This window comes from Carassius gibelio, chromosome A11 (assembly GCF_023724105.1).
Source record: "Carassius gibelio isolate Cgi1373 ecotype wild population from Czech Republic chromosome A11, carGib1.2-hapl.c, whole genome shotgun sequence".
NCBI lineage: Eukaryota > Metazoa > Chordata > Actinopteri > Cypriniformes > Cyprinidae > Carassius > Carassius gibelio.
The window spans coordinates 18,737,282-18,755,806 of NC_068381.1; the positions used below are offsets into that span (position 1 = coordinate 18,737,282).

Genomic DNA, 18,525 nt, shown 5'->3' on the forward strand with positions numbered 1-18,525 from the left:
CTGAATGTGACGTTGGGCCCACGAATAGTATCTTATCACTGTAGATCATCATTGGGAGTAATGCATTACATGAGAAATCTATTATATGAGTATAGCCTGTTTAGCAAAGTTCCTATCTATTCTTGCAAAACATCTTTTTGACCATTTTCTTCCTTTTTCATGACATAGTATTGTAAAGAGCAGACAAACCAGACCACTTACTTAGATTTAGCATCTCTCTCCCTCTCCCTCCCTCTCACACACACACACACACACACACACACTTACTACCTCTCTCCCCCTCGCTCTCTCACACATTTACTACACTTACACATCACTCTAAATGGGGATATTACATAGACTTCTACTGTTATTATATACAGCTTTTAGAAGCTGATCCTAACCCATACCATGACCTTATCCATCAGAGTATTATACTCGATGGTGTATAATTCAGATGTAATAAATAAATAAATAAACATATTTCATAACGCTATACCCTAGGTGAGTTTTATCACTGCATAACTGGTACAGAAATCTGAAAAATTTTATAGGGCAAATTTTTTTTTTTTTTTTTTAATCTCAGTCCACATATATAACCAAACATTCTCAAAGTATATTATTTATTCTGCACATTATTATTTTTTTATTATTATTATTATTTTTTTATGTTGTGTTGGTGAACAAAGATATTATAATGTGTCATTCACAAGACTATTTTAATCAAATATTTTGTTGTGTACTTAAGCAACCTGTTTCGATCTTTTATTGGTACAGTTAATATTAATTTACTTCTCAACAAGATACTTGCTAATATCTTTTGGGTGAATGAATTAATCGAATGAATGAATGAATGAATGAATAAATGATCCATCTGTCACTGTTTAATAGAATTTTTGAATTTTTATCATTCAATTTAGTCATGTGTACCAATGAAGATTTCTTGACTTACGGTATCTAACTACTGCCAGGTTAATGAATGCATGTCTGTAGACTGGGACAAGTGTCATATTATCAGTCACATCAGTGCCCTAACCGCTGAGTTTCGTCTCAGTGTATGTCAGACCCCTGTCGAGAAAACAGTCAGGACAGATTTAGGTCAGGGTGTCTGATGGGCGATATTTCGGGGGTCACCTAAGCTTCACCCCATGATGCCAAGCAGCTGGGTAAAGAGGATGACTACAGCTGCACCGTGCTCATCATGTTTGACAGCCCTCCATCAATCTGCTGTCCCCTTCAGCTGTTTCCTCCATCCTCCAGTTCTCTCAATCATTAGCGTTCTCATCTCTTTTGATGTCTGCAAGTCGTTGATGGTAAGTGAGAGAGAGAGAGAGAGAGAGAGAGAGAGAGAGAGAAAGCTGAGAGAAAGGGATGAGTGCAAATGATTGATGCCTTTGAATGATGCAAGAGAGACAAAGGCAGAATTTACATACATTAGCTCAAACAATAATTTAGGGGCAACAATTCCAAACAGTGTGGACAAGTTTGGGGAAAAAGTTCAGATTTATTGTACTTTTTACATTCCAACTTTTCGTGCAGTAGAAAAACCTGTTTTCTTTTTTTTTTTTTTTACCACTGGAAATCCAGTTTAACCAGGCATTAAATGCGCAAAAAAATTGCTGCAATTTAATTAAAGCCATTGTATTTTTTCCCCTTTTGTTTTAAAGTGCCCCTATTATGCCAGCTCCAATATTGCCTTTCATGTTGTGTGCAACGCAGCTGTATGTGAATGTAAATTATCAGCAAAGTTGTAAAGCCATAAGTGCATGATTTGCGACAAAAGTTATTGTCTCCCACTTATATAATAAAGAATCGACTCTACAGCCTAAATGAGTCATTAGTAATTAGAATCCCACTTCCGTGACGGCTACAAGAAGAAACAAGCGAGCAACATAGAAGGACAGCAGCTTGTGAGTGTCTTGTCTTGTTTTCTCATCAGACTAGTGTGTGATCATCATTGCTAGGAAAGTTTTTTGGTTTAAATTGGGTGTGTCTTACCGTGGTTAATACTTGCTGAAAGTGGCGATTGGTTTTGCGTTTGCCTATCGCGGGACTGCCTGGTTTCGATCTGCTAAATAGTGAGGCGTGGCCAGCTGACTGCAATCACAGGTAATCAGGCTAATACAAAGCACTAGGTTTCACCTAGTCAGCGGTCAGCGGTCGCGGCAACCCTCGTGTGAACCCTCCTCGTGTGAAGACCGACGAGTGTAAAGACAATCGACTCTACCTGCACGACTCCACCAAGCAAGGACACCGACAGGGCACCTGAGTATTGCTTCTCTTTTTTTCCACTCTTTGTATAGTTTGTCCTCAAATATATCTTACACTTGTAGTCACTATGTGCTTTCAGATCTCTACTATCACTCGGAGAGCACGCTATGTACGTCGCATGAAGGCCTGTCTGACAAACCTACGCCATGTCCCTCTGACCTCTACTACTATGCTCTCTATTCCAGTTGGTCTCTGGAACTGCCAGTCTGCAGTTAACAAAGCAGACTTCATTTCCTCTATTGCTACCCATTCCGGTCTCAACCTCATGGCACTGACAGAGACTTGGATCAAACCTGAAGATACTGCCACCCCTGCAGCCCTCTCTACTAATTTCACTTGTTCCCACACTCCTCGTACCACTGGGAGGGGTGGAGGTACGGGTCTCCTTATATCCAAAGAATGGAAATTTGAACTTCAGCCATCACCTACAGGTACTGGTTAATTTGAATCACATTTCATTACTGTAACCCACCCTGTTAAAATTCACTTTGTGGTCATTTATCATCCTCCAGGTCAACTGGGAAACTTCTTGGAGGAGTTGGATGTGCTGCTATCAAACTTTCCTGAAGATGGTACTCCTCTGGTACTGCTTGGTGACTTCAACATCCACTTAGATAAACCCCAGGCTGCTGACTTCAAAACTCTGCTCACCTCATTTGATCTCAAGCTAGTGTCCACTACAGCGAATCACAAATTGGGCAACCAACTTGACCTCATCTACACGCGCTGTTGCTCTGTGGACACCTCTTCAGTTGCTCCACTGCACACCTCTGATCACTTCCTCATTACTGCTAACCTAGCACTTACTCCTGAAGTGGCACCCACTCCAATGCAGGTCACTCTCTCCATCTCGCCTATCTGCTGTGGTTTCATCCTCTCTTCCACCATTCTCTCAGTTTTCAGCCCTGGACACGAACAGTGCTACTACACTCTTTGCTCCACTTTAACATCTTGCTTGGACAACTTTTGCCCACTGTTGTCTAGACCAGCACGCACTGCCCCATCTGCCCCCTGGTTGTCCGAGGTTCTCCGTGAACATCGCTCTAAACTCAGGGCTGCAGAGAGGAAATGGCAGAAATCAAAAAACTCTACGGACCTCAGTGTGTATCAATCTCTCCTCTCTTCCTTCTCTGCAAATGTCTTCACAGCTAAAACATCCTACTACCACAACAAAATTAACAGCTGCTGTGACGCTCGGACACTCTTCAAGACTTTCTCTTCTCTTCTTAATCCGCCGCCTCCACCTCCTCCATCGACTCTTACAGTGGACGACTTTGCAGCTTTCTTCACAAATAAGACAAGATCCATCAGTGACCAATTCTCCACACCACAGACTGAGGAAAACTTCACAATGACCGATGCACACTCTTTATCCTCCTTCTCCCCACTCTCAGAGATGGACGTCTCCAAAATTCTCCTGTCCAATCATCCTACTACTTGTCCACTTGATCCTATCCCCACTCACCTCCTTTAAGCGATCTCTTCTTCAGTCATAATTCCCGTCTATGTTCTACGTTTGACTGGCAGCAAACAACTTGACCCCACCCACAAACACATTATTTTACTGATGACTGTTTCTCTAATGGGGAGTTTAAAGAAATACAGTAAATAAATGTTGGGGACTTTAACGCAGGATTAACTAAATGCTTACAGTTGAAAGATGGCTCGGTACCCTGTTTATTTGGACTAGCTGGCTCCAATGAATCACAAGTATGATAAAAACTGATGTTTAGATTTTCTATTGAAAGTTCAAAATATGGAACTTTGGCAATGAGCATATCGTTTCTGACGCGCTATACACAGTAGACCAATCACAACAGACTGGGCCATCTGACCAATCAGAGCAGAGACTCACAAAAAGGAGGGTTTTTGAGAGACTAATGGGGGGCACTTTAAATGAAGCTAATTATTCATTATGCCTTATTAACAAAACTGAACACTATTTGACTGCTGCAATGATAAATCTGGTCAATTGAATCCCGTGTTAAATGTAGATTTCAAGGTTGTGCACCATTTAGAATTTAATTACAAATTATATACATTACTTTTATATTCCGTTACTGAGTTTTAATTGAGGTAGACAATGGGATACAGAATTTTATTCAAAATTTAAACTGTGAGTAGAATTAATTGAAATTCAAATAATACAGTTTATTCAAGATAAACTGATAGCTTTACAATGCCTTGTTTGAAAGAAAACAAGTTTGAAGGTACATCTTTTTAATTAGTTTATTGATTTCATCATTTTTTATAAACTTTTGCGGTCCAGGATGGAAGAACACTTAATTTCCTAGAATGCAGCAGCTGTGCATATCATGGAATTCATTTTGAGTAAATTCATATTCCTTTCAGTCTAATTCAATTTCCTATAGGAGTGAACAACCTGATTCAACATTTATGCTTTCTTGTTTATTTGTTTGTGATGTAATTTGCCACTATAATCGATTTAATAAAACAAGTATGGTTTTCACAGATGCTTGAAAAAAAAAGACTCCATCACAAAGCAGAGGGAAGACTTGAGGTTACAAGCTTCGATTGACTCCCCATTGGTGTGACTGACAGATCCACCTGTTTTGCCTGATGCTAACATGGGGGCAAATCAGTGTGTCCCATTCATTACTGCCTAATATATCCAAAAACTCATTATCATGGTCATGGTCACCATGCATAGCAAAAGACCCGTTTTCTCTACTTCCCTAATTACTTTATCTTACTAAAAGAGAGAGTTGGTTCTGTCTTCTGATCAAAGGGGGCAATGTTTGGCTAGTTAGCATAAGCCATTTAGCCTCTGCTGGTATATGCTATAACTACACCATTATATATATATATATATACACACATATAGTAATGTGCAAGTCTTAGGCCACTAGTATTTTCACCAAGATTTTATAATCTTTTTAAGTCAGTTATTTCTATATTTTGCTGTAGTGTGCCAGTAGCAAATATCATTTTACATTTCCAAACAATATTTTTGCCCTTAAATGGACAAGGAGTTTGACATTAGCCAGTGCTCCACACAGAGATCTGATCTGATCATCATCAGTCTGTCTCGAATAAAATGAAGAAACAGAACAGATGGAGACAGACTCAATCCGGAACTGTGGCAATGTCTCCAAAACGCTTCAAGAAACCTGCAAAGCTTTAGGCACTTGTGTAAAAATGCTGTAAAGTGAGGATGCCATCAAAAATAATGGCGTAAATAGATTTTATTAATTAACTTATATTAACTTAACTAAATTAAATCAACATAATGTGTGGCCACACTATGCGTAAAGCTTTTGTCCTAGGTGCACTTGTGCATTGTTTTTAAGGTAGCTTTGCAGGTAGGTTTCTTGAAGTGTCTTGGAAACATTGACACAGTTCTTCTGGATTTAGTCTGTCTCAGTTGGCCGTTGTCAGACTCCTTGTGCAAACTGATATTGACTTCTGACACACTACAGCAAAAGATAGAAATAACTGAATTAAAACCATTTTTTGTTGGTGAAAATACTATTATAAAAAATACTAGACTTTTTCACAGTACTGTATATAAAGTTAGTGACGTGACATTCAGCCAAGTATGGTGACCCATACTCAGAATCTGTGCTCTGCATTTAACACACACACACACACACACACACACACACTGTGAACATACACCCAGAGCAGTGAGCAGCCATTTATGCTGTGGCGCCCGGGGAGCAGTTGTGGGTTCAGTGCCTTGCTCAAGGGCACCTAAGTCGCACCTAAGTAGTGGTATTGAGGGTGGGGAGAGAACTGTATATGCCCTCCCCCCACCTACAATTCCTGCCAGCCAGAGACTCTAACTCACAACCTTTCAATTGCAAGTCTGACTCTCTAACCATAAGGCCACAACTTCCCACTCCCTCACTGGCCACTTTATTAGGTACACCTTGTTAGTACCAGGTTGGACCACCTTCTGCCTTCAGAAGTGCCTTAATTCTTCATGGCATAGATTCAACAAGGTGTTGGAAACATTCCTCAGAGATTTAGGTCCATATTGACATCATAGTATCATGCAGTTGCTGCAGATTTGTCGGCTGCACATCCATAATGCAAATCTCCCATTCCACCACATCCCAAAGCTGCTCTATTGTATTAGTGGAGGCCATTTGAGTAAAGTGAACTCATTGTCATGTTCAAGAAACCAGTCTGAGATTATTTGAGCTTTGTGACATGGTGCATTACTCATGGTCAGCAACAATGCTCAGGTAGGCTTTGGTGTTTAAAGAATGCTCAATTTGTACCAAGGGGCCCAAAGTATGCAAAGAAAGTATTCCCTACACCATTACACCACCAGCATGAACCATTGAGACAAGGTAGGATAGATCCATGCTGTGGTCTTCTGCTGCTGTAGCCCACCTGCTTCAAGGTTCAACGTGTTGTGCATTCAGAGATGGTATTCTGCATACCGGTCAAGTGTTTTTCTTTTTAGCTGTGCTTAACCCTCACTTGATAGGGAGGCATCAATCATGAACATTAAACTGGGTTTCACTCAATAACCAGGCCTCTGTTGCATCTTTGTCGTTTTTTATTTTGTCTTCACTTTTTGCATCCCAGATATTTACAGGTGAAAAACCTTAAACCAGAAAACACCAACGATTTACTAAGTTGCACATTTTTTGTAAAACCAGACACACAGGGCTCAAAATGACAAATTATCAGCTTGACTCTAAACATGCGTTTGTAAATAGAGAGATTTCTAAAATAATTATTTGAGTTTGAATTCATCAGATATTAAATTACAATTTAAACTACAGGAGATAACATGAATTACATAATTAACCAAACACAATGAATCGTTCACCAATTGAATAGTTAAGCAGTGAGTTTAACCCATATAAATACTTACAATACATATTCACTCCCATTAAACTACAATTTTAGCATTTAAATATTTGGGATTTCCATTTTAGACAAATGTTATATGAAAGTAGGACCATGCACACTCTTAAACCATGTCTTTACAAACAACCAATTCAGTATCCCACACATCAGAACACATATCAAAATTAAATCACTAAATGAGTCAAACTGCACTAATATTGACCAACCACTATTTACACAATACATTCCGTAAACTACCACGTGAATATTTACAACACACAGATACTACAGCGCATAAACACAGGTGTCTTCTCCCGCCCTCACCTCAACGCCTCATCAGCGTGCAACAATCTACAAGTGACACAACAAAATCTGATTAACGTGGCAATCTCACCGGCTGTCTGTTCAATCTTTTGAATTGGTGCCAGATTCCGCACAGCTTCAGGAAATTTTGATGAAATTGCCGCTTTCCTTTCTGGCGCTGTACTGGCGTTGTTGCCGGTTCTAGCTGACAGATTGATAAGAAATGCGTGCGTCTTTTTCTACTCTAGTGCACACAGGTGAGTGATAATTAGTTCCACCTGATCCCTGACGAGAAGGGGCGTTCACAGAGACAATACCTTGGTTGTAACGAGTGGTTATTTGAGTTACTGTTGCATTTCTATCATCTCTAACCATTCTGCCCATTCTCCTCTGACAACAACAAGGCATTTTCGTCCACACAACTGGCACTCACTGGATATTTTCTCTTTTTCAGACCATTCTCTGTAAACCCTAGAGATGGTTGTTTGTTAAAATCCCAGTAGATCAACAGTCTGGCACCAACAACCATTCCACGTTCCAAGTCACTTAAATCCCCTTTCTTCCCCATTCTGATGCTTGTTTTGAACTTCGGCAAGTCATCTTCACCACATATAGAGGCCTAAATGAGTTGCTGCCATGTGTAAGAATCCAACCACCAGCCCAAAAAGCAGAATCTAGCAGCCTGTTCGAAGGTTTAATGCATATTTGGTCTTTTACATGCAGTTCTGAATTTATCAGGATTTAGTTTAAATTTTAGTCTAGCTCCATGTTTAATCTGACTCTAATTCCATGTGATCATTAAATGTGGGCAATAATTCTAATCAAAAGCTGATCACAGATATCGTTGTTTGTTACTTTCAATATTTGTGTATTCTAGAAATCCTATACTTTAATTTTTTAATTCATTATGGACCAGGTATTACACAGGAATTGCATTTGGCCAACTGTGAACACACGAACACCAACAGTTGTATAACCACGAGAGCTACACCGTGTAAAACCAGTGACAGTCAGAAATCAGAAGCCCCAAATGGTGTTCCCCATGGTTCATCCATTGGTGCTTCCATATGATCTGTCCTGAACACAGATTTGTGGAAATACCACTAAACATTAATCTACACACACACACACACACACACACACACACACACATATATTATTTATTTATGTATTTATTTATTTGTGAACAACATTTGCAAATATTGTAGATGGTTTACTAGTAGCCCCTTTTTTTAAAATGTGCAGAAACTTTCCAGCTATGCAGCTTTCTATTTGTCAACTTTGCAGATTTGAGCCCCACTTGAACATAAGCAAAATATGTTTTGAGAACTGTTCCGCCCTCACACAAAACTCTTGAATTGGCAAGGATTCTGTAGAAATGACTTAAAAATAATAAGCAATTGAACCTATTTCAAATGTTAGTGAAAACATCCAGGCTCTAATTACCTTCTCCAGAACATTCAATACTTTCAATTGTTGGTTTGGTTTCCATGTTTCATTGGCTCACCTGAAAGCGATGGATCCCCCCCAACTCTCACTGTACACAACACAAGGCTGGTCCATCTCTTCCTGGCTGTTAGAGATGCTTGATGGCTGCAAATAGATCCAAATCTCCCCATTTTTCATGAATAGCCCCTACATCCTGGCGCATACACCCGCTTTCAGCCACTCAGTGGGTCTTAATCAAGGTTGGAAAGGGGAACATAACAGGTGAGCTCTGTTAATGATGGTGATTACAAAGAGCCTTGCAGTAGATAGATGGGCTTGAGGCACAACTAGCAGCTGGATACTCATTCTGATGGGCGTTCTGCCCTTCTGAATAACAGATGAGTTTGGTTTGGCTCTAATCTTCCTTTTTATGGATTTTACTTCAGCTTTTAATTCACTACAGCCTTATTTACTGTTGAATAAATTAAAGAAAACCAAGGTAAATCTGTTTAAGGGGAAGTCGTGGCCTAATGGTTAGAGGGTAGGAATCCCAATCAAAGGGTTGTGAGTTCTAGTCTTGGGCCGGACGGAATTGTGGTTGGGGATAGTGCATGTACAGCTCTCTCTCCACCTTCAATACCACGACTTAGGTGCCCTTGAGCAAGGCATCCAACCCCCAACTGCTCCCCGGGCGCCGCAGCATAAATGGCTGCCCACTGCTCCTGGTGTGTGCTCACAGTGTGTGTTTGTGTGTTCACTGCTCTGTGTGTGTGCATTTTGGATGGGTTAAATGCAGAGCACAAATTCTGAGTATGGGTCACCATACTTGGCTGAATGTCACTTCACTTTATTATTAAGTGGTACTTTTCCTTTTTAACAAGCAGAACACAACAGGTAAAGGTTAATGGGACAATATTGGATTCTAAATTCATTAGTACAGGAGCCCCACAAGGGTGTGTGAACTCCCAAGTCCTCTTCACATTGTACACAAACGGATGTGTGAGGAAAACCACCAACAACTATGCTGTAAAATTCAATGGTGTGATGTGCACCGTCTTGTTGACAATTTGAAGAAAACCGCGAAAATGATCTTTGATCCCAAGTCAATTAGAGATCACAGCCCAGTTTTTATCCATAATGTTCCTATTAAGCAAATATCCTCTTACAAATACTCTGGTATTCATATTGAATGTTCATTGACATGGAATGTCTAAATTTATAGTCTGTGTTCTGAGTTACAGAGACTGAATTTCTTGAGAAGACTGAGACTCTATGGTGTTAACAGTAAGATCATGTGGTTGTTCTATCAAGCTGTGCTGGAGAATGTGATTTGATATGGAATACATCTGTGGTATGGTAACTTGGCAGTGCAGTTAAAGACTAATCTTACACAGATTATTCGAATAGCCATGAAGACCATGGACATGAAGAAGCATTCTTACCTCCAGACCCTGTATTAAAAATTAGTGCTTAGGGAGGCATACAAGAGCTTAAATAATACAACACACATTTTGAATCCAGAATTTGAAACGTTACCTTCAGGAAGGAGATTCAGGACTAATTTCCCTGTGGGCACAATAAAGTAGACTTTACCTTACCTTGATACATGAACCTTTTAGACATTAGAGATTTAGTGCTCAAGCAGCAATATTCCTTAGCATTATCAATGTTGAAAACAGTTGTGCTGCTTAATGTTTTCATGTTTTAATCATGGTTCTTATGAAGACAGGCATAAAAATTCATGGCTGCCTGGTCCAAATGCTAATCTGTGCATTGTGGTGAAAGCACGTTGCTGTATCACTATCTGTCAGAGTGGTAATCCAGCCCTTTAGTCGGCTCAGCATTCTTAAAAGCATTCAGCTCTAGCGTGTATAACCAGTCGCTCTAAACGGCTTTGCTGGGTTTTGATAGAGATTAGTTTCCTGCGCCTTAATGACCTCACAAATTAGTACCCAGAATTAGACTAATTAGAAGTGTGTGTTTTCCTTTAATCAAGAGCTGACATGCATCGTTGACTTCAGTGAGTTTTCGAAAGTTCATCTGGGGCTCGCAAAACAGGGCTCTCGGCAGCTCTCCAGAACCCTGCGTCAACCCGGACATCCAAATGACATTATTCACAGTTGACTTTGCTGTGCTCATTTTGAAATTGCTACGGCATTGGCGCCAGGTCTCCCCTCGCCCCCCTGCCAGGGCCCCTTTGTGCACCAGGCCCTTTTCAAGCAAGCTATTTCAAAGCCCTTCGTCCCCCCATGTTCCAGTGATATTTGAAATTGCATGAATGTTGCCCTTCAGAGTAAACTGTTTGGGCACCCTTGGTTTTAAACCAATCTAATCCTTGTAATCACGGATTGTGCTCAAACCTCCATGCTCTCGCTGAAGAAAAAAAAAAAAAAAAAGGTTGTAGGGGTTGAACAGAATCCTAGCTGGCATCGAGCCATGACCCGAATAGCAGCCAATGTAGTGAATTATTTCTTTATACTTTAAGAGATATGTGCTAGCCAAGCGAAAGTGACAGAAAGTGTTATGTTGCCGGCTGGGAGATACGTATATCCCCTATATGAAATGACAAGTGCATTTTCCGAAAAAGAAAGACTATAATGTTTTTCTGTTTAGCAACTGACAGTTTGCTTTCATCATAACATGAGCTTAAGGGCTTTGGAACAAGCATGATTATTTTAGGCCCTCAGCGTCTCTCACTTCACAAATTGAAATCTTTTATGGGGAAGGCACAATTAAGGCCTTGCAACAAGGGAGCCACCTAAATCAGCATGCAAAGTGAATCTGCTATACTCACTTCCATTGACCTCCATCTTTGGGTGCAACAGCAATAAAATAAAAAAATAAAACAAAAAAAATGCCTCTTTTCCAACAGTGTCCCAAGAGTCTATCACTTTTTTTTCCTGGGATGGAGTTTCATGAATTTGCAAAGCGGTGAAGTATTATGCCCATTTAGCTGGACTGCAGTCATGTATTTGCTGCCCTTGGATTCAAAATGGCAGCAGACATCGAGAGATTATTATACTTTCTGCACAAATATTGAAGGCCTCCCGAAACAAAACGACCTGGCCCAATACGGAGATTCAATTGGCCCCCTTTCTGTATGCATTACGATCTGAGGAGTGAGGATAAGTGATTTCAATGTATAATTTTAATCTGTCCTTCCTAACGTTCCAAAAACTATTTTTTTTTTTCATTAGGTAGTATTATTTCATCAATGAATACTTCTATATTTAAATGCAGACATCAGTTTACAAGGCTGTTTATAGTTCCTATATTATATATGATATGTTCATTATGCCAGTGTCTTAAATCAACACAAAATGTCAAAGTGGCACATTTAAAAATCTGCCATTATAGCAATTGTTACAACAGCAATGACTTATTTCTTTAAAAAAAAAAAAATTAATAATAATAATAATAATAATAACAACAACAATAATAATAATAATAATAATAATAATAATAATAATAATAATAATAATAATTTCAATAACATGGTTTGAAATTGCATGTTAAATAATCATTAAATGATAAATGATAAAATAACTTCACTGATAATAAAATTTAAACTACTGAGAAATTATAATGTGAAAAATCAATGAGGCAAAAATATAAAAATAAATAAATGTAAATACCTTCAGTTATATGTAACAAAGCAAGGGTACTTGTTAAGAACTAATGCTGCATTCCAGGGAGGTTTTTTGAGCCCGTAAATCGCGACTTCAAACCACGACTCACGACTTTGTAGTGTTCCAGGCAAGTCATGCCAAACTGCCTGAGCGGAAGAAACTGTAGCTAGATTTTTACATTTACTGCAACGTTATCTTGTCCTAAAGTCTATTTCTCACTGTGTACCACATGCATAAACACCACATACCGTACATAGACAATATTATCCGTAGGGGCTGCCATAGTTGTTTCAAGGGCTATGTGACTTCAGAGCTCGGAACTGGGAGTACATCGATCTAGTACGAGTTCACGGGTGGGAATTCTTGGGTTTGACTTCCATTCTGGTGCACTTTCATGGGTAGAAGATTGTAAAAACATGGGTTAGGGGTTTGGAACACGGCATAACTCAACCAGAAACAAAAAGACAACAAGTTAAATAGTAGTTGCCTAAAAATTTAAATGCAATCATAATTGTTTGTGAACCAGTGAATGCTAGGAATATGGTGAAAGAGACTGAAAGGGGGGGTGAAATGCTTTTTCATGCATACTGATTTTTTTACACTGTTAAAGAGTTGGATTCCCATGCTAAACATGGACAAAGTTTCAAAAATTAAGTTGTACGTTTGAAGGAGTATTTTTGTTCCAAAGTTTGTCACACGTTTCGGAAAGTTTTTTTTTTTTTCGAGTATGGGTCTGTGTGACGTTAGATGGAGCGGAATTTCCTTATATGTGTCCTAAGGCACTTCTCCCAGAAGAGCGTGCACCCGTAGAGCAGAGCAGAGACATTCACTGATCAGAGCGAGAAACCGAAATGTCACAAAAGAAGTGTGTTTTTGGTTGCCAGGGCAAGACAACCCTGCACAGATTACCAAAAAAAAAAAAAAAAACAGCGTTAAGGGACCAGTGGATGGAGTTTATTTTTACAGGGCATCAACAGAGTTGTGCAAGTGTTTTTAACGACATAAAGTGGAACTTAGTGATTTTCCAAAACCGCTAAGCAAATATATACAGTTTCAATATATACCACATAGAGACGTCCTGCTGTAGTCGTTGCTGTAGCTGCGCTCTTGATAAATTTCAGCCTCTGGATCTGATTCTGGATCATAAATAAACGGCTGAATCTGACTGTTAGCCATGGTTTGTTTTGGATGATGTTTTTTTCCTCACGGTAATGTCACAGCTTCCAAATGCCCTCAACTCAAAAGCCTACTCGCGCTCGTGATTCTTTAGCTCCGCCCACACGCCACGCCTCCAGGCGCTCGTGTTTTTCCGGGGAAAAAATGGTACAGACTATCTTTCTCTTATAAATATAATAAAACTAAAGACTTTTTGGAGTTATGCAGTACTACTCTATAGGTACTCAAGATTAACAGGATATTGAGTGAAAATGAGCATCTGTTCTTTAAAAGCCAATAAAAACTATAAGACTGCATTAACCATAATAACATAAATGTATGGTTACATTTTAATTTAACAGTATGTACGCTTACAGTGTATTTACTCAAGAAGGTACCAGATAGTACAATGTAACTACATGGGTTAAGGTTAGGTTTAGGTGTATGTTAAGGTTTATTACTTTTTTATAATTATTGTAATTATTATAATTACATAGTATGTACATGAGAAAAGGACTTTAAAATAAAGTGCTACCATGTGTATAATAATGATAAAAAGCTGTATCGAGATACATTGCTATACAAAGTTGTACCTTTTTAGAACTTTAGTACATCATACAGCTGGTGATACTTTTGGCATTATTAACTTGATCAACTTGATGTTTTGGAAGCTGCAAGCCAGTTTACATAATTATTGTATGTTTAACCCTATGCTTGAGTAACAGTACTTTCTCTAGATTTTAAAGTTGAGGCACTCAGCTGCTGTAGTTTTATGCATTTGCATACAAATTGTCTGGCCTCACCTGACCTTTGGGGAGACTGACACTCTCATCATCTGTATTTTATGCAAAAATCATAAAAAAAAGTCCATAAACTATAAGAAGTTCCAATGGCACATCTATGTTAAGTTAGCCAGTAATTTACTGATAACAATGCTACATCTATGATGTTGACAGACAGGCAGATGCTAAGAAATTAGGATTAAGAGATTTGAAATGTGAATTCTGCATTCTGGGTAAAACCATTGCTGGACCCTGATAACCTTCTGAGTTTGAACAGCCATTTCACTGTTGTCTTTAAAATAGCCATCACAGATTATCACCCTTTTAAAGCTTGGGCTGGATTGTTGTGTTCTGCCAAAGTCCATCAAGCAGAATACAAGACAGTGCATAGAGACGCACCAGCAAACTACTTCAGACAGATTGCCACTTTACAGCACCGTGCACACACTCAATTCCAGGGGCTGAAAGTTGAATCTGTTTAAGATTTGAGAAAGAATCTAATAAAATTATTATAACTGATGGCATACTCATTGCATGGTGTTGGTGTAAAATTGGTTTTAATTATTTTTTTTTTAACTCGTCCGTTTAAATTATTTTAAGCCTTAAAGTTCTGCATAATTAAGGGTGTGGCTTACCTGAGTGACAAGTGGATTGCTGTTGCTGATACCAGCGTCGCGCTAAGTGGGCATGGCTTCAGCAACCAGCTCCCGCCTTTTTGCCCATTTTGGATTGCCAGGATGGTGACGGCCCGCTTTGCACTCTTTGAGCTTCAAAAACATTCTTTAGGAGTCTACGGGTGACGCCACGGACACTATGCCCATTTTTTTATACAGTCTATGTGTCTATCTGACATTTTTTATTTTTTTTTAGTTAGTTTTCTTTTTTTCTGAAGCTTGTTACAGGAAAACCAAAAAAATAAAAATTTCCAAACAGTTAAGCTGCTGACAAATGTAATTAAACTAATAACATTACTTATGTGAGTTACTTCACAACATTGTTAATGACATCCTGGTATTTATTTGGAGTGGAGTTAACACTTGCATTGTGAATCATTTATTTTCCATCTGTCTGTACAACTTAATGTCAGTAGGAACAGTCTTAATTCAGTCAGAGGAACTGGAGGGCTTTACTTTTCAAACCAAAAACTCCTACTTACTATATCACCAAGTGAAACCATTATTTTTGTTTTTATTTTTAAAGCTTACTGTCTTATATGAGTCATTTGAACAGTTGTCTTTTTTCTTTAATTCATTTTTAGTACTCTTCTGTCTAAAGGTCAACTCAATCTGTGGGTCCAACCGTCTTATTCTTGGGTGATTTTCCATCTTTGACATGTTTGAAGGAAGCTGTCAGGGAAGACTCTTGCCGTTAAGTCATCTGTCATGTCCAGACAGAAGCTTGCTCGTCACTTGTCATTTGTATCTACTAACTTTTCTACAGACACTTTATCTCTGTCATACATGCCAGAATTGATTTTGACCACAATGCTACTTGGAGTCAGGTGTTCATGTGTTGTGTGGTTTCCTATTTCAAGTGACTGTACCTATCTTTGTTAGAGCATTTTGAGACATACCCGAGCATGTGTCCTGCTGTGTGTGCACCCTCGTGCACCCATGAGCTCAGACAACAGGATGAAAACAAACCACCAACCACAAATGTTGCTTTTAAATGCTTTTAAAACGTTGCTTTTGACATGCATACTTCACACCTCCAATTGAGATGCAAGTTGTCATTGCAGGTTATATATATATATATATATATATATATATATATATATATATATATATATATATATATATATATATATATATATATATATTCTTAAAATCACAGTTGATGTTGCCAACAACTCCAAGTTGCTCTTGCAAGATGTAATTGAAAATCTGAAAAGCAAGCATGGGGTAACACATTTACAGTAACACTTTTTTTTTTTTAAACATAAAGTGTGTTAGTTCTCAACCAGATAAAACATTGTCTGTAAGACACATTTGCATAGTTATAACATTTATGTTCCATAATATGTCATAATATACTATTACGTTTCATCAGTTTAGCACATCCTTGCTGAAAGTCTTTCTTTCTTTCTTTCTTTCTTTCTTTCAAATAAATAAATAATTTTATTAATTAATACTAATAATAATAAAATAAATAACAGTTACTACACCAGTGAAAGGCAGAACTGCACTAAAGGGTAATGTGCAGAAAAGAAGAAGAAGCATCAACTGGTCAGAGCATGCGTAATAGAATTTATGTGTGCTGAACTCATGAGACTCGGGTGAATTGACTATATGCACAGTTACTTCCTGGTTTTAGATAAGCCAGCTCAGTCATTTCCAGTCATTTTCAAAATCAACTCTGCTATAAGGGGAGCGCCCTTTGCTCAATTTCTCTACATACATTAATCCATTCACAATCTGAAGAAAAGTTTTGCTTATTTAAGATGACCAAACATCCACATCCACAGTTTCAGGAATGACAAACTTGAGTGTAAAATATGACATGAGACTTTGTCACCTACAGCACTTGCTATACTTTATATTTTCAGTAAAAGATTTGTTAAATAATAACATCAGGTATTACCAGGTTCGGCATATAAAATGTTGTTACACAACATGAAACTGCATGTTAATCTTTGTTAATCTTTATTTAAGGTGCTGCAATTATTTTCTTGGCAGGAGGGGTTTCTGTGAGGGTCTCATGAGTCTCTACGTGTATTTACCACGACATCAAATGACACTTCACCAGAATTTTATGAGCTGGCTTATTTTAATAGGGAAAAACATTCCATAAACATGGTTAGTTGGTGACAATTTTGCAAAGGATGTGGAAAGAAGTAGACAGATTTGCTACTTTTTTACAATCTGAAGCTTTGTTACATTTTTCGAAGAGTAAGGGGCCATTCACATATCGCGTCTTTTGCACGCTCAAGTTCATTATTTCCAATGTAGGCGCGCGGAATGCGCACTCATAATGGAAGCGACGTGGTCGAGACGCACACGCGATGCAACGCGCTCATTTTTTCCAGGCACGTCCGCACCGCATTGAGTTAAAAACATCTCAACTTTTGGAGGAGGATGGGGAGGAGGTGGAGGACGGACCCCCGAGACAGGGCCAGCAGACAGACACCATGGAGGGTGAATCCAGGGAAGAGGCCACGGAGGGAGGAACCAGGAAGGAGCCAGGCGGGACCCTGGCGGGGCATCATAGAGGATAGAGGATCATAGAGGATTATGAAAATACATTACTTCACTGGAACTTAGTCTTCATTTAACAATTTCCAGTTTCAATTTTGTTTTACTTCTTTAAGTATTTATTTCTGTTTAGTATCATTTGTCATTTATTAATGTATTCTGTTAATAACTGTTGCTAGACCACTATCATTTTTGGTACTAATTCATATGTCATTAAAAAATAAAAGTAATTGACACGTTGTTTTTGTTGTTGTTGTGTTTATGTAAAACCCTAACAGACACTTTTGGATATTGTAATACCAGGCAGAAAGAGGAGTAAAAAAACAATATGAATAAAAAATATATACATTAAATAGGTTATTTATAACACCATTAAGGTCCTATGTAGCATTTTTTAAGTATGGTTCTTTATGAAACCCTATAAAAACGGTTCTTTTTAGCACTAAAAAGGGCTATGCTATTGTTACAAGCCGAAAAACCCTTTTTTGGCACCGTTTAGAACCATTTTCCATAAGAGTGTACCGCATTTTCTTATAATCACCACACCCAATAGACCATTGTATTTATGGGCTATGTAAACAGCTTTCATGTTGTACAGTACACAGTCACCGGACCTCTCTTTTTAAGTCATTATAATTCCCCTTTCCTCCTCAAGGACTTATTTTTTAGCAGTGCATATTCATCTATTCTGACAGCTGTCGGAGTGGTTATGTATTTACTCAGCCCCGTCCACAGCAATCTCCCATTATAGCTGCATTGGAGAGAATTTTCATGGAAATGAGCCAGTTTAATTGGTCCCTGTGTTATTTGCATAACAAACCTAATAATAATGAATGGGGACTGATCGTCAACAGGGTCTTAAATTTCATAATATTAATAAGAAGTTTGCAAATTGCTATTATTGCAGTATATTTATTTGGCCAGAGCATTTCATTATAGCAGAAGGGCTGAGATTTCAGG

General features: G+C 38.5%; 1 protein-coding gene across 1 annotated transcript; it reads left to right on the plus strand.

Moving 5' to 3' along the window:
• The first annotated feature begins 2,376 nt into the window (after nucleotides 1–2,376).
• LOC128022844 (uncharacterized) lies at nucleotides 2,377–17,588 on the plus strand. The gene is made up of 3 exons (XM_052610618.1): nucleotides 2,377–2,681; nucleotides 2,763–3,085; nucleotides 17,400–17,588. Exons 1-3 carry the CDS (start codon nucleotides 2,420–2,422, stop codon nucleotides 17,586–17,588), a joined length of 774 nt encoding a protein of 257 aa, XP_052466578.1. The 5' UTR covers nucleotides 2,377–2,419.
• The last annotated feature ends 937 nt before the right edge of the window (nucleotides 17,589–18,525 follow it).